The following is a 17,482-nucleotide window of genomic DNA, read 5'->3' as shown; positions in this document are numbered from 1 at the left end:
ACTCGTCGATGTGGTCTTTTATTAATTTCTCCAGTATCTTCCCAACTATAGAAGTTAAACTAACAGGTCTATAGTTACTTGGTAAAGACTGTGTTCCTTTTTAAATACAAGCACCACATTGGCTCTGCGCCAATCCAGTGGTACTATTCCTGTCATTGAGTCCCTAAAAATTAGATACAATGGCTTTGAAATTACAGAGCTCAATTCTTTTAGGATCCTTGGATGGATGCCATCAGGTCCAGGTGCTTTATCCACCTTTATTCTGTCCAAATATTTCTGGACCATATCACTTTTGAGCCATTGTGGATTTGGGGTTTGTCCTATCTTTTGCAATCTGTCTTTCGTTTTGAATTTTTGCATCCTTGATTTCCTTTTTACATATTCTGTTATATTCTTTGTAACATTTAAATGACACTAGTGTTCCTTCATTTTTATATTTTTTTAAAAGCTCCTTTCTTATAGTTTATAGCTTTTTTTTAACTTTGGTCGTGAGACACATAGGTTTTATTCTTAGCCTTTTAAACTTATTGCCCATGGAAATATACTTTGCAGTGAGTTCACAAACAGTCTTTTTGAAGTATTCCCATTTCTGTTCTGTGCCCATTGATGCCAATATTCTCTCCCAGTCTAAGTCCTGGAGAGCAGCCCTCATCATCATGGGAGCGAAGTTCTTTCCTGGTTCTGACTTGATCAGCTCTACCCTGCAGTAGAAATGAATGGGCTACACAAAGGTTGTTTGTGTGGTGTGTTTTTTGTTTTTTTTTGGTAATCTATGGTTGTTAGAAACCTAAAGTCAGTATAAGTATTTTTTTGTACAGTTGGCTGTTGCATGTCATCAGTGACATTACATTTACAGTGCCTTGTGAAAGTATTCGGCCCCCTTGAACTTTTCACCCTTTTGCCACATTTCAGGCTTCAATCATAAAGATATAAAATTTTTATTTTTTGTGAAGAATCACCAACAAGTGGGACACAATTGTGAAGTGCAACGAAATCTATTGGATTTTTGAAACTTTTTTAACTAATAAAAAAATGAAAAGTGGGGCGTGCAAAATTATTCGACCCCCCCCCTTGCGTTAATACTTTGTAAAGCCACCTTTTTCTGCAATTACAGCTGCAAGTCGCTTGGGGTATGTCTCTATCAGTTTTGCACATCGAGAGAATGAAATTCTTGCCCATTCTTCCTTGCAAAACAGCTCGAGCTCAGTGAGGTTGGATGGAGAGCGTTTGTGAACAGCAGTTTTCAGCTCTTTCCACAGATTCTCGATTGGATTCAGGTCTGGACTTTGACTTGGCCATTCTAACACCTGGATACGTTTATTTGTGAACCATTCCTTTGTAGATTTTGCTGTATGTTTGGGATCATTGTCTTGTTGGAAGATAAATCTCCGTCCCAGTTTCAGGTCTTTTGCAGACTCCAACAGGTTTTCATCCAGAATGGTCCTGTCTTTGGCTGCATCCATCTTCCCCTCAATTTTAACCATCTTCCCTGTCCCCCTGCTGAAGAAAAGCAGGCCCAAACCATGATGCTGCCACCACCATGTTTGACAGTGGGGATGGTGTGTTGAGGGTGATGAGCTGTGTTGCTTTTATGCCAAACATATCGTTTTGCATTGTGGGCAAAAAGTTCAATTTTGGTTTCATCTGACCAGAGCACCTTCTTCCACATGTTTGGTGTGTCTCCCAGGTGGCTTGTGGCAAACTTTAGACGAGACTTTTTATGGATATCTTTGAGAAATGGCTTTCTTCTTGCCACTCTTCCATAAAGGCCAGATTTGTGCAGTGTACGACTGATTGTTGTCCTATGGACAGACTCTCCCACCTCAGCTGTAGTTCTCTGCAGTTCATCCAGAGTGATCATGGGCCTCTTGGCTGCATCTCTGATCAGTCTTCTCCTTGTCTGAGCTGAAAGTTTAGAGGGACGGCCAGGTCTTGGTAGATTTGCAGTGGTCTGATACTCCTTCCATTAATGATCGCTTGCACAGTGCTCCTTGGGATGTTTAAAGCTTGGGAAATCTTTTTGTATCCAAATCCGGCTTTAAACTTCTCCACAACAGTATTACGGACCTGCCTGGTGTGTTCCTTTGTCTTCATGATGCTCTCTGTGCTTTCAACAGAACCCTGAGACTATCACAGAGCAGGTGCATTTATACAGAGACTTGATTACACACAGGTGGATTCTATTTATCACCATCAGTCATGTCATCAGTCATGAGTCACAACTTCTGGAGTGAGTTTGCTGCACTGAAAGTTAAGGGGCCAAATAATTTTGCACGCAACACTTTTCAGTTTTTTATTTGCTAAAAAAGTTTAAATTCTCCAATAGATTTCCTTCCACTTCACAATTGTGTCACACTTGTTGGTGATTCTTCACAAAAAATTTAAATTAAAATTTTATATCTTTATGTTTGAAGCCTGAAATGTGGCAAAAGGTTGAAAAGTTCAAGGGGGCCGAATACTTTCGCAAGGCACTGTATATGGTGGCCAATTTAGATGCAAATAACATTTGGTGGAGATTAAGGTCCATTGGAGTCTGCCTGCTCAGCGGAGAATCTGCTGATCCCCTCGAGTCTGAGCATGCAGATGGCTGGTCCGCGTCGTCTTTGCTTATGCTGAATGGACACAGATACAACCCGCTCTCCTCTATGGGTGGTTGGAAGTAAAAGAACCACCTGTCCGTTAACATCTGACTGCCATCTGATCAGGCAGACGGATGGGGAACAGATCCATAGCCATCGGTTATTAGACCAGGGCTCGACAAGCCCCAGGTCGCCAATGCAACCAGAAATCGCAACCTGGTGCCTAAGCTGCCACCAGCCCACTCACTATTGATGACCGAGACATGCAGCAGCATTAACACTGACTGCCTTCCTCCTCCCTCCTCCACACTCAGCGGCTCAGCGCTAAGTGTGTGAAACTGACAAGCAACGGAGAGAGGAGGATCTTTCAGATTTCAGCTTGATGTCGGGGTGGGCGGGACCCGGCAGCTATCAAACACCAGCCAATGGGATCTGGGCGGGCCGCTACGTGTATGTGGCCCGCCCCTTTTCTTAAGCAGCCCAATAGTTGGCTGGTGTTTGATAGCTGCTGAGTCCCGCCCACCCCGGTAGGGTCCCGCCCACCCCGACATCAAGCTTAAATCTGACAGATCCGCCTCTCTGTTACTTGACAGTTTCACAACCCGGCTGGGTCCCGCCCATTCCCGACATTAAGCTCAATTCTGACAGCTCCTCTGTTACATTTCAGTAACAGAGTGCTCATTGTGAAACCTGCCAGTGCCAGTGTCAGTGCCACCTGCCACCACCAATCAGTGCCACCTGCTAGTGCCAACCAGTGCCACCACCATCAATACCACCTGCCACCACCAGTGCCACCTGCCAGTGCCACCTGTCACCGTCAATCAGTGCCACCTGCCACCACCTACCAGTGCCACCTGCCAACACCAACCAGTGCCACCGCCAATCGGTGCCATCTGCCAGTGACAACCAGTGCCACCGCCAACCAGTGCCGCATGCCAGTGCCAATAGTGCCACCTGGCAGTTCCAAACCACGTGCCTGCCAGTGCCACCTGCCACCGCCAATCAGTGCCACCTGCCAGTGCCATCTGCCAGTGACTAGTGCCACCTGCCAGTTCCAAACCAGGGCCACCTGCCAGTTCCAAACCAGGGCCACCTGCCAATGCCATCTGGCAGTTCCACGCACCTGCCAGTGCCACCTGTTGCCAGCCTTAGTCTTTATGGTCAGCCCATAACCCTGATGTAACAGCGTTTCATTGGAGTTATTGACTGGGTGCTCCATTGTGAGTTAGGGATAGGGGGTGAAAATGAGTGGCGTTACCCCAGGAGCTGACCATCCATACCACTCTAAAAAAAAAAAAAAAAAAAACTGGCTCCTGACTTTTTTAACTGGCTCCTAAATTCAAAGCAATTTTTTCAACCCCTGTATTAGACACGTGTCTGTTGACACCCGCCACTTCATAGAGGAGACTGGAGGGCCCGATCGGGTCCACCTGAAATACTGACAGGTGGATGTGATCAGTCTAGTAGTGTGGAAGGGGCCTATCTGAAGTGTTTTGAAAAAAAAAAACATCCATACTTGCCTCTATCTATGCTATAGCATTAGTACGACGCTGCAGATGTCCCACATTGGCTCTAAGACCAAGAACTGATTTATCACATGATCACTGATAGCTCAGTTCTCGACCTGTTTAAGCAGAAGGTAGTGACTGTCGGTCATTGCTCTTCGCTCTGCTCCTCTTAAAGCGGGAGTCCGCGTTTTTTTTTTTTTTTTTAAAGCCAGCAGCTACAAATACTGCAGCTGCTGACTTTTAAAATAGTGACACTTGCCTGTCCAGCGCGCCCGCGATGTCGGCACCCGAAGCCGATCTCTCGATCGTCTCTCGGGTGCTGCCGCCGCCATCTTGGGTATGGGAATCAGGAAGTGGAGCCTTTTGGCTTAATTTCCCGGTTCCCTACTGCGCATGCGCAATAAGGATGGACCCGCTGCCTCTGGGATCTGTGTGTTTCCCAGCAGGCAGCGGGGGACTTTCGGAAAGGGGCGTAACTTGCGCCCCTTTCCGCAGAGAGCTATCCCGGAAGTGGGTGCAGATACCTGTACTGTACAGGTACCTGCACCCCCCTCCCCCCTGAAAGGTGCCAATTGTGGCGCCGGAGGGGGGGAGGGTTCCGATGAGCGGAAGGTCCACTTTAGGGTGGACCTCCGCTTTAAGCTGGGAAGGGAGTGGGCAAGGCTGACTGGTTCTAATCTGCACACTGAGAGGCGGAGCCAGGTGTCAGGCAGCTGGGTGGATCCCGACAGTATCATCAAGATCCTTTCAGAGCCTAGAGTGTCTCTGTTCTGTCAGTTTTTATAGCGGGACAATAACCGGCTATAATTTGACTCTGGGTCACAGGAGAATGGGAAAAAGGTTACTCCTGTGACCCACAAGAAAAGTATAGCCAAACCGCTTTGGCCATACTTCTCTCTTCGTTTCTTGTTATTAAAAAGAGAAGTACATTTAAAAAAAAAAAAAATTTTTATGAATTACAGTGCTGTGCTAACCTGCAAGTAAAATGTTAATACCCAGCTAACAACTAATACAGGATAGTCCTCCACTAGCTGTGGGGGCAATTATCCTTATCCAGTAACTTTGTATTGGCTTAGCTGCTGAGTGTTGAGTTTTGGCACAGTCAGCCAATAAGAAGCAAGCATATTGTATAGTGCAGGCAGCAAAGGTCACATTTTATTTACTATCTAGCAAGTAGAACATAATCTTGTGACTAAAACTCAAACACAAGGTTTCTAGCAGACACCAGCACTTTGCTTGGTAGGCTCTGCATTAACTTGAAGGATTCTCTCTGCTCCTGTATTTCTATGAACCGTGATTATTTGAGGATCATTTTAATGCTGTATGTCTTTTCTGAATAAACTCAGCCTGATAATCTATATCCTGTAACTGATCTGATATTATTTTATTAAAAGTATATCTTCACACTTTAATATATTTTCTGTTGTGTTGTTGTTTTGTTTTGTTTTAGCCACGAGCAATTAGCGTAGATCTGCAGCCTGATGCAACTCTGCAGGTTGATATATCTGATGCCCTAAGTGAGCGAGACAAAGTGAAATTTACTGTACATACGAAGGTGAGTCCTCTCTCTGTTAAATTCATATATGTGTAAGAGTTATCAAGCGACATGGCATCAATTGGTCCATGCACCCAGTTGCCTTTGAGAATTGTCAGAAGTGCATATCATTGCAACATGAAAAACCTTTGTGACCAATCAGCAGTCAGGTTTTCTAACATATATTTCTTTTATTAGATTCAGTATATCAGAGAGATGCTGGCATATGATTAGTATGCTGTAGAAATTTGTACACTGACAACGTTTTTTTTTTTTTTTTTTTTATATATCAAAAGTAAAGGTTTATTGAGCATAAAGTAAAAAAGAAGCCATACAAATATAAAGTTCAACAGGCACTATTCATGAAGCAAGTACTGGATGTGAAACATTGAGGGACAAAGTAACAAGCGCTGACTGTTGAGTTCTAGCAGAGGGCAGTCCCCCTGTCATAACAGAATAGCTCAGCGGGGAGATCACTGTACTAACATTGCATAGTTAGTACAGTGAGCTTCTGTGTGTACTAGGCTTAAGGAGGTCACTGCTCCTGAGAGCCCCCTCTTCCTTGGCTCATGTCTTCTAACCAGCCTTTGTCACCACACAGATTTACAGATCAGGAACAGGGGGTCCTCACTCCAGTACCTGTGGTGGAACCGTTCCAGGGCTTGTACTCTAAACCTGTTCATATTTCCCAAACCCAGAAGTAGGTTCCACCCAATCTCGGATCTCAAAGCCCTAAATATCTTAATTTGGGCATAGGAATTTGGCATAGAATTGACCAGGTCTGTCATTGCTTTCCTTTATCAGAGAGACTTTGTGGCCTCTGTGGACATCAAGAACACATCCCTGCTTGTTATTATTTTTACAGTGCCCTTAGCACTTTGTGGCCCTGCCAATTGCCCTAACTTCTGTGTCCTGTGTATTCACCAAAATGCTGACCTCTGGACTAGCCTTGTTGCATTCCCATGTTCTGCCCAACAGTGTAGCTTGAACAATCTAGATCTTGCAAAGGTTCAGCTATGTTATGAACATCCAGAAGTCTGTGCTGAAAACAACTCATCACTTATAGTATCTGGGTCTGATCCTAGAAACAGCTTAACCAGTTTTTCTTTCTCAGGAGAAACATCAAACTCCTTGCTCCCAGACTTGAACTCTCCAGTCAAGGAATTGCCCAACTTCTGCATGGGAGTTTAGTGTTTGATGGAAGCCTTCATCAAGGCAGTCCTATAAATCTGTTTCCACTTCAGACTCACAACACCACATCCTGTCATTAAGTGACAAGTTGGTCTCTAGCCACTGGACTGATTCTCCTGACACTAAACACCAGATCGCCACTGCTCTGGATATGGGTAGTAGGTGTTTCCTTTTTAGTCTCATGGAAGTTCCCCATGATGGATGCCACTGTGCCAGCCTCTTGGGCTGGGTAGGAGTCTTGTACACCTTGTTTGTGCAGGAGACTTAACAACATAGGAATCTTTGTCTCCTGATTGACCTTCTGGAACTTTGGGCATTTTGGTTGTCCCTGCAACACTTACATTCTACTGGAAGATCATCCTATCAAGATTCAATCAGACAACGCTATGGCAGTGGTGTACATCACCATCAGGGAGGCACAAGAAGTGTCGCTTCAACAAGACAGGTGGAAAGGGTCCTGTCCTGGACAGAACTTCATGTTCCAATCTTGTCTGCCATTTTACATCCCTTTTATGGACAACTGAAAGGCGCTCTACCTCAGCCAGATATTCCTGGATTTGGAGGTGGGGGTGGTTTCTACATCCGAAGGGATCCTCTTGGCATAAGCAGTGGATGCTCTGGTGACTCCGTAAGATCAATACAGCCCGATTCATGTTTCCTCATCTGCTTCACAGCATTAAGATGGAAGACATTCCGGTGAATCTCAGCGTCACATTGGTTCAGGGAGATCTGATTCTCCGAAATGATCAGATTCCTGGCAGACGCTGTATGAGCTCTTCCAGATCGTCTGTATCTTCTGTCCCAGAGACACTTCTTATCTTCCAAAGATCGCTAACTTGCCATCCTTGGATTAAGACCTTGGTACTGGATGTCTCTGAGGCGCAACCTGTGCAATCTTAGTGACTTGTGGAATCTGAATTTTGGTTCTTTCTGCATTTTATAAAGCCACCCTTTGAACATATCAGTGTTATTCCCCTTTCAACTCTCCTACACAATGTTCCCTTCCCTCTTTACTTCTACAAGGTAAATGTCTGAGTATCTTTATCCTATAAAGAACCCTTTCTGGCCATACACAGGTAATAAGGTGGTGTTGAGACCCAGAACTTCCTTCCCTCTTAAAGAGGAGATCCAGTCTACCTCAAAAAATTAAGTCAGCAGCTACAAATATTGTATTTGCTGACTTTTAATATAAAGACGTTTACCTGTCCAGGGATCCAGCACTATCCTCACCCGAGCTGATTGTTCAATTGGGATTGGGTTCAGGTGCCGGCATCTTAACTAAGGGAATCCGGCAGTGAAGCCTTGTGGCCTCACAGCTGGCTTCCCACTGTGCATGCCCGAGCCAATCAAGGAGTATCGGGCAGTGGGTGGCAGACTGGACCACCTAATAAGTGACTTTTGACTGAAATTCCTACAGCGTATGATTAGCTTAAGACTAACCATCGTCAAAGCCTATAATTTCAAGGATCGAGTTTTCTGTTAGCGCTATTGTAAAGGGGATATATATATATATTGCAGAGGGAACAGAGCATGCAGCTCCAGGTGACCTGTTCTGTGTCTTTCACAGACACAGCATAGAATATGGAATAGCTGGCTCCTAATTAACCAAGGGGCTTGCTTCCATTTTATAATTTAGGGCTAGCATCTGTTGCCTTTCATCCGCTTAGAAAAAGTGGTGCAGTCATGCATGCTGCACCTCTATTTGTTAATTTTTTCCATTATATCAGTGTTTGTCAACTTGCACTTCATCTATTTGCATATGTACACTGTAAAGCGGTGTCATTGTGGCACTGGGAGAGACCCCCGATGCATTAGATACTAGGTTGAGTTTTTGCTTTTTTCTGCAAAGTAACATCTGAGTCTGGTTCTTTTAAACGCATGACAACTTTGTCGTTTTTAATTTTGTGATGGGTGGTGGTAACTAAGTTTTTGATAATTATTGATGTCTGTTAATTAAATATATTTTTGCATCAAGTCAAATTAATAGCATTACCTATAGTACCTGTTTTCTGTTGGGGGTTTTCCCATTTTTCTTTTTTTACAGTTCTTTTCTGGTACAATAATCTACACCTATATGTTAGTATAGTGGACTGTATGTTTAACGGGCCCCTTTGTAGAGGGGTTACCGTGTGGATAATCCCCGATCTATATTTTAATTACGAGCAGGGCTCTGATTCCTACTGTATTGTAATTGTACTGTCTACCCTCAAGTTGTAAAGCGATGCGTAAACTGTCGGCGCTATATAAATCCTGTATAATAATAATCTAGATTTGGGTAATGCATGTAACTGGGGGGTAATACATGTACTTGGTGCCATGTTTTTAGTACCTGACAATGTCAGTAATAGCTCCGTAAAGAATATTGGAAAGAGAGCCTAGTGCTTGCCATCACATCTACCACTGTTTGGTGTACAGAACCTGCTAGGCCCTCAACTCTTAAGTTTTGTAAACAAGAAGCAGTGTATTCTCTGCCAGTACACAGTTACAGGATGTTAAGATGCAGTGAAACATATAAAATAAATGAGGCATGCATTTTCTGTGATCGTTATGTCATTTCTTAATTTTTTTTTCCCCCTCCAGAGTTCATTACCAAACTTCAAGCAGAACGACTTCTCTGTGGTGAGACAGCATGAAGAGTTCATATGGCTGCATGATTCCTTTGTGGAAAATGAGGAATATGCAGGATATATTGTAAGTGTGATAATATCGCCAGCCCTTATACTTCATTTATGGTGCTTCGTGAGCTCCCATAACATGCTTCGTGTTTAGCTTTGCTGTGAATATTTTTAAATGCTTATCTGGGGATTGCATATTTCTAATTAATACAGTGCTTGACAAAACCCGGTCGCCAGGTCGCATTGGCGACTAGAATCAGCGACCTTGCGCCTGGGGCAGCATAGCTGGGGGTATCCCGTCTCCGTGGACCCCCCCCCCCCCGCGCGATCGCGTCGGGCCGCGCCGCAGGCGGCCGGTAATTGAGCCCCCGGCTTTGAGGCCTTCTGTGATCCTATGGTTCCTTCTGGAATCTGGCGCCCTCTTGTGGTGGCCGTTGGAATTACAACCAACAATGCTAATGGGCCAGTCTTTCTCCATCCCTTTACTTAGAACCCCTAAACAAAACAAAAAAAAAAAAAAAAATATATATATATATATATATATATATATATATATATATATATATATATATATATATATATATATATATATATATATATATATATATATATATATATATATATATATATATATATATAATTTTTTTATTTATTCTAACACCCTAGAGAGTAAAATGGTGGTCGTTGCAATACTGTCTGTCACACCATATTTGCACAGCGGACTTACAAGCGCACTTTTTTTGGGGAAAATTTTTTTATTTAATAAAAAAAAAAAAAAAGACAACAGTAAAGTTAGCCCAATTTTTTTTTTTTTATATTGTGAAAGATAATGTTACGCCGAGTAAATCGATACCCAACATGTCACGCTTCAAAATTGCGCCCGCTCATGGAATGGCGACAAACTTTTACCCTTTAAAATCTCCATAGGCGACGTTTAAAAAATTCTTCAGGTTGCACGTTTTGAGTTACAGAGGAGGTCTGGGGCTAGAATTATTGCTCTTACTCTACCGATCGCAGCGATACCTCACATGTGTGGTTTGAACACTGCTTTCATATATGCGTTCGCTTCTGCACGCAAGCTTGGCAAGACAGGGCGCATTTAAAACTATTTTTTTTTCTTATTTTAACTTTTATTTTTATTTTTATTTTTTTCACTGTTCTATTAAAAAAAAAAAAAAATGTGTGTCACTTTTATTCCTATTACAAGGAATGTAAAAATCCCTTGTAATAGAAAAAAGCATGACAGGTCCTCTTTTATATATGAGATCTGGGGTCAGAGAGACCTCACATCTCATATTTACACTAAAATGCAATTTAAAAATGTCCCTCTAAGAGCTATGGGCAATGACTTGGAGACAGGTGGGGGGCTGGGGGCTATCTTCCCCTCACTCGTCTCCATGTCAGGCCAGGGACAGGTCCAGATCGCCGTCACGGACCTGGCTCCTAACTTTTTTAGCTGGCTCCTAGATTCCAAGCAAATTTGTCAACCCCTGAATTAATATATTTTCCTTTGCTCCCAAGAACAAGAAGTAAGCTGCCAAGGCCATCTGTGCTGAAAAATGTAGCTAATAACACCTTGTGTAATTACAGTGGAGCAAGGCAAAAATAACAGTTTGATTTGGAAAAGCTGATTGTATGTATTTATCAGCCAGGCAAAGAATGTGTTTCCCGGAAAGGGAGATAACGGAGGGGAAATTATGTAGACATACAACTGTGTCTTGGCTGTATATATATTCAATACCAAACTCCTCTCATTTTTAAGGGTCTGTATTCGTCAGATGGAAAGCATAGAAAAAAAAACTGTTTTGGATTTCCAGTGTAGGTGGTGTAGATCAGCGGTCCCCAATCTTTTTGGCATGCGGCACCCAATTTTCCCAGGGACTGGGGGGAGGGGGGCTTCTGGGAGAGGTAGTTGGTGGGTGTGTTGGCTGGTGTGGACGGGTCAGTGGATGGGATATTCGGAGTCCTCAAAATATTTTCTATTTTTTCATTAATTGTTATGAATTTTTACTTTTTATCAATTTAGGTATTTTATTAAGTTCTCACTGGACTATTTTTCATTTATTGGACTTTATCACTTCACTGGGATTTTTCGAATTTCATTATTAACACTTGTTTATAATTCTTTTTATAAATTATGTTATGTTTGATTTTATTAGAGGGGTAGAGCAATTTTTCTCGCTATTATTGGAATCAATTAATCACTCATAGGTGTTTATATTTAATTTATTTATGTATGTGCGTGGCTTTTTCCTTTTTGTTACACTATAAAATAACCCAGCACCTCACCCTGCTGGAGCGCAAGTGACACCTAAATAAAACATGTTGTATACAAATTACCTCTGCTTTTATTAAAATGTTACATTTGTAAAACATACATAATGGTAAGGTTCCTTTGTGTAGTGTGGTTTTCGGACCATCGGATGATTTCATCTCAATTGACATAAATGGGACTACCTGTACAGGGATACACAGAACACCTGTGCATTCCTGTGCGGGTAAACATGGCCCTCCATTGGAGTACACTTTAGTATGCCACATGTGAACGGTGCTTTAGTACTAATTCAGCAAGAATTTTGTAAGTTATGTTGTGTTTATGCGCAATATTACTGACTTTTTGGCTAAGATCAAGTGTTGTATCTGTTCTTATCAGTTACCAGAGGAGGCGCTGTGCTGCTCCCATAGGGGAGGGCTGGCGAATCCAATGGCGTAATTGTGCCTGGATGTGCAGTTTCAGCAGGGATTATGTCGAGCTGCCTGACAGATTACTGTGGTCCGACCACTGGTTGCGTCTGAGCCACCTGGAAGGGTGCTCCTGGTGAGAATGGGTGCTGCATTGGGTCTGGTCAGAGGGTCGGTTCCCTGGCCTTCAGGCCTTCCTGTGTGGAGTGGGGTCTGCACTGGTCTGGGTCATGGTCAGGGTTGTGACAAAAGCCTGTGGTGAATGTGCCCCTAAAGTGGCAGTTCAGGGGTGCCAGACAATCACTGTGAGGGTCACTTTGATTTATGCCACCATGGTCACTTCACCATACACACTTTTTTTTTTTTTTCTTATTTTTTTCCCACTCCTGCCTCTAGGGCCGAGCCTTTTGGCTAGGACCAGGGAAAATTTTTATTCCTGGCTGAAGGGCCTGGCCATTCTATTGCACAATGATAACTCTTTCACTTCTCCTTCCTTCTTCCCACTTTCCTATTTATTTTAACCCAGTGTTTGTCACTTTTTTGTATTTTTTTGTTGGTGCGTGTTCTCGGGCCTGCCCTGAAAGTCTTGGGAGGGGGTGGACATAGGTCTTTTGGCTTGGTTCGCCCTCTTTCATGGGGTCTCCCTTCGGGGGAGTCCAAACCGAGTAATTGGGTGGGTCTGTTTCGGCAGACCTTCCAGAGAAAGGGGGTCCATCTGGTTTTGGCCAGATTCACCCCAGTGATGTACCTCTGTCCTCGTCTGGAGCCTAACTCCCCGGGGGATCAGGGTAAGGTGCTTCCTAGGGAGGACGTGTAGCACCCGTTGCACGTTTTTGTGTTCACTCTTTGTGTGTGCACTTTTTTTGGCACCAGGTGGAGTTTTTGGGTGTGTTTCACACTCCGTGGGCTTTTCAAAAAAAATAAAAAATTTATGGTTTTAGTGTATTTTTAGTGAAAATAGCGATGTGATGTACAGTTACACAATTGTTGCAAGGCCCAGAAAACAGCACTTTTTTTTTTTTTTATTCTACAGGTCATGTGCTTTTAGAAAATGTCTAGTTTTGAGGGGTCTTTTCAAATTCTGAAATCTGTAAGTGAAAAATGAAAACCCCCAGATTATTAGAGAAATTTTTGGGTACGTTTTGATTCAATTTTTCACCATTTTGCAAAAAGGCGCACTTTAAAATTTACAAATATGTTATTCATTAATTTCATACAGGTTAAGCTTTTATAATTAGTAGGGATTTAGCAGAAACGTTGTAAAATTATCTGTTTTTATCTGCTAATAGTGGTTTTAGTGTATTTTTTGCCAATAGGATTGATAAACATTTTGCGCAAATACTGCGGGGTCTAAAAAATTATTAGCTCCTTCTTTTTTTTTTTCTAGAGGTTATATGCTTTCATAAAGTATATAATTTTGGGGGTCTTTCACAAATTCTGAAAGCTGTAAGGGAAAAATGAAAACCTTCAGATTTCACAGGTGACACCGTCAGTCTTTTATAGCGTCGGGGTACCCCCATACATTACCAAATAAAGGTTTTAACCCCTTGATCGTCGCCAGTTAACCATTTCCCCTCTCGTCACCAGTGATCACCGTATTGGTGTCACGGGTGATGCTGGTTAGTTGTTGTGTTTTTTTTTTTTTGTTTTTTAGCGTCAGGGTACCCGCCATATATTACCTAGTAAAGGTTTAACCCTCCCGATCGCCCAATGGGTGACATCACTTAGGTTTTAGCGTCGGTTAGGGTCAGCGTCAGTCCCAAGCAGCATCAGCTTAGTGCCAGTCGTGCTAACACCCATGCATGCACCATACACCTCCCTTACTAGTATAGTGCAGTGTCTAAACAGATCAATATCTGTGATCTGATCAGATCTATACTAGTGTTCCCAGTAGTTTAGGGTTCCCAAAAAAACACAGCGTTAGAGGGGTTAGCCCAGATACCTGCTAGCATTTGCATTTAGCCCCTCCGCCCAGCCCACCCAAGTGCAGTATCAATCGATCACTGTCACTTACAAAACACAACACGCATAACTGCGGCATTCGCAGAGTCAGGCCTGATCCCTGTGAGCGCTAACAGTTTTTTGGTAGTGATTAAAGCAGGCTCTGACAATCCGGGGTTCTTTTTGCCTGTGAGTCACTAGTTGTACCTATAAATTTAGAGGCCAAAATGTCCAGACAGAGGTACCACTAGTAAAGAGGCCTACATGTTGCTCAGCATGACAGATGAGTGCGAAGAGGAAGCCGCCTCACTGTCTGTTTGGATTCAGGCTCAGTATACGAACCAGTAGACAGCAGCGGCACTCTGACAGATAGCTCTGATGAAGGAGTAGTGGCCCCTGCTAAGGTCAGGCGTACCTGACCCTGTTCTGTTGAGGTGCAAGAACTGCAGGGCTCTCGTATGAAGCAGAGAGCAAGTACTAGTGCCGCTCATCCTGGTGAACTGGCAAGCACCAGCGGCCTAGTACACCCTGGTCATAGTCGAAAACCAGCACTGCAGTATCACATGGCGAGTCCCATAAGTGCAGTTCAAGCTGATGCGGTGGCTAGCACAAGTAGTGTCCCGCAGTCACCAAGAAGACAAAGACTGACCCATCGAGCCCATAGTGCCCTTTCCGCTGCATTTGCCAATCCTAATTGGGAGCCCACCATTTGTGGTTTATGCACTTCTTCAATGACAATGAATTCTGTTGTCCTTGGGGTGACCCTGAATTTGATCGGCTCTACAAAATTTGGCCCCTCGTAAACCACTTCAACCAACAGTTTGCAGCCTTGTTTACTCCTGATCTAGTTGTCTGCATTGACAAGTCACTGATTACGTTTTCTGGCTGCTTGTCTTTCAAACAGTATCTTCCAAGCAAGCGTGCCAGATATGGGGTCAAGTTACATAAGCACTGTGACAGGGCAACAGGCTATACATAATGTTTTATGGTTTACAAGGGAAAAAATAGTCATTTGGAGCCTGAGAACTGCCCAGACTACATAGGGAGCGCTGGCAAGATTTTTTTGGGACTTGGTGTCACCCTTATTCGGAAAGGGGTACCACTTGTACGTGAACAATTACACAAGCGTGACACTTTTTTTAGTCCTCTTTTTGATTGTGCAATTGGCGCATGTGGCACCGAGCGATCTAATCGCTGGGACGTCCCCCAATGGCTTGTCGATTCCTGACTTCGACGGGGGGAGAGCGCCTGCTTGAGATGTAATAATTTGCTTGCAGTGAACTGGAGGGATAATCAGAATGTTTTTGTTCTGTCCTCCCTTCACACAGAGATTACAGTCGAAATTCCAACAGCGACTGGTGTTGTGAAGCCCCTCTGTGTCCAGGAGTACTCCCTTAATATGGGAGGGGTGGACTTCAATGACCAGTTGATGGCGCCGTACTTAATTGCCTGTAAGGCCAGACGCTGGTACAAAAAAGTGTCTGTATACCTATTTCAATTGGCTCTGCTGAACGCTTATGTGCTATACAAAGCATCAGTACGAACTAGATCCTTTCTTAAATTCCAGGAAGAGGTCATCACAGCCCTTCTGTTTCCGGATGGTGCTGTGCCCCAACTTCTCAATGCAAATACAGTGAGCTGGCTGCAGGAGAGGCATTTTCCGTATGCCCTCCCTGGTACCCTTACCCCAACGAACACCCCAAAGAAGATGTTGTGTCTGTAGGAAACGCGGATACAGGCATGACACCCACTTTTATTGGTCCTCCTGGTCTCTGCATCGGTGAACGTTTCCAATGCTACCACACCCTAGTGGAGTATAGGGCACAGTAACACAGGATCTCGAAAGATGGCATCGCATTTTTGGAGTCTTGAACCTGGAACCTTTTACAGTTCCAAAAAAAGGATAAAAAATAAAATAAAAAAGTGCCAAAAATAGTTGTAATTTTCTTGTTCTTCTCTCTATTGTTCTCTCTCTATTGTTCTCTCTCTATTGTTCTGCTTCGTTTTACTGTATTTTATGCATAATTGCAATGTTTTATTGTTACTATGTTTTATCCTGTTTGCTTTGCAGGTATGTAATTCTTTTATACTATACTGTTTACTGTGTTTTATTGTTGATCATTATTTTCCTTGCAGGTACACCATTCAGCTGCAGCACTGATTTATCTATCTTGACAGCAACGTTTGCTCTCACTATACATAAATCAGCTCCAGTGCTGTAGGAGTTGATTTCACCACCGTTTTTTTAAAAAAATGTATATATATCCCGAAGCATGGGGACAGGGGTGGAGGGGCGATTTGCCCCTAACATTAGGGGCGGATTGCCCCCATGCTTTGGTTTATATTTTTACTTTTTTACATTTTTATTTATTTTTATTTTTTTTGGGCACAGATTGCAATAAAAAAAAGTTGTTTTATTGTGTTATTGTTTTGTTGTTACCATTGTTTGCTTTTCAGGTATGCCATTCAGCTTCGGGATTTATTTATTTTGACAGCAACAGCATTTGCTCTCACGATACGTAAATCAGCCACTCCATCGCTGTAGGAGGAGATTTCACCACCACAGTTAAAATTAAAACGGACAGTGCATGTATGCATATCCTTAGCAGTGAGTGGAAGCAGGGCAGTATTCTAATGGTGCGCATACCCACTGATCAGTCCCTTTTTTCGTTAAGCCCACAGGCTGCATGAAAAAAATGAACATTACAATATATGCCCAGCAAGGACCAGCAATGTACTGTTATGTTGCTGGACTTTGAGTGGTTATGCCGGAATGATGCCCACGGGTCTAGGTATCCTCTTGGCATTGTTCATTTCAGCCAGCAGTCGGCTTTCATGTAAAAGCAATCCTAGCGGCTAGACTACTTTTACAAGCAGGGGGGGGGGGGGGGGAACGTCCCAAGCAAAAATGACATTTACCTCCTGCAAGGCTATTTAAAATGCCTAAACATTTTCAAATGCTGGAGGTAAATGTAATTTTTGCATGCGTGTGCTGTAATATTTGTTCATTTTTAAGGTATCTATGTACTTGGCATAAGATCATCTTTTATATTTTGCCAAACATCTGGGCAATATAGTGTATCTTAGTGCATTAATATTCAAAATGTTTTTTTCCAGCAAAATTGCTTTCAATAAAATCGCTGCGCAAAAACTGTGTGGGAAAAAAATAATAATGTGGAATTGCAACCCAAAATACATTCTGCTGCTTCTCTTAAGTATGGAGAGACCACAAGTGTGAGACTTTTTGGGAGCCTAGCCGTATACAAGACCCCGAAAACCAATTGCCGCCTTCAGTATTTCTAAAGGCGTACATTTTTTATTTCACTCCTCACTACCAATCACAGTTTTGGAGGCCATGAAATGCCAAGATAGCATTAAACACCCCCAAATTACCCAATTTTGGAAAGTAGACACCCCAAGTTATTTGCTAAG

At 43.1% G+C, this 17,482-nt stretch overlaps 1 protein-coding gene across 1 annotated transcript in view; it reads left to right on the top strand.

Moving 5' to 3' along the window:
• Positions 1 to 17,482, top strand: part of SNX6 (sorting nexin 6) — a 74,146-nt gene that overhangs the window by 29,846 nt on the left and 26,818 nt on the right. Inside the window, exons 3-4 of the mRNA XM_077464704.1 lie at positions 5,538 to 5,642; positions 9,393 to 9,503. Of these exons, the coding sequence (XP_077320830.1) occupies positions 5,538 to 5,642; positions 9,393 to 9,503 (216 nt within the window). The remainder of the gene's footprint in view (positions 1 to 5,537; positions 5,643 to 9,392; positions 9,504 to 17,482) is intronic.

Source organism: Lithobates pipiens, unplaced genomic scaffold, assembly GCF_037356315.1.
Source record: "Lithobates pipiens isolate NorthernLeopardFrog02 unplaced genomic scaffold, aLitPip1_a1.2 Scaffold_30, whole genome shotgun sequence".
In the NCBI taxonomy this organism is placed as follows: domain Eukaryota; kingdom Metazoa; phylum Chordata; class Amphibia; order Anura; family Ranidae; genus Lithobates; species Lithobates pipiens.
This window is presented reverse-complemented; position numbering and strand designations above follow the sequence as displayed.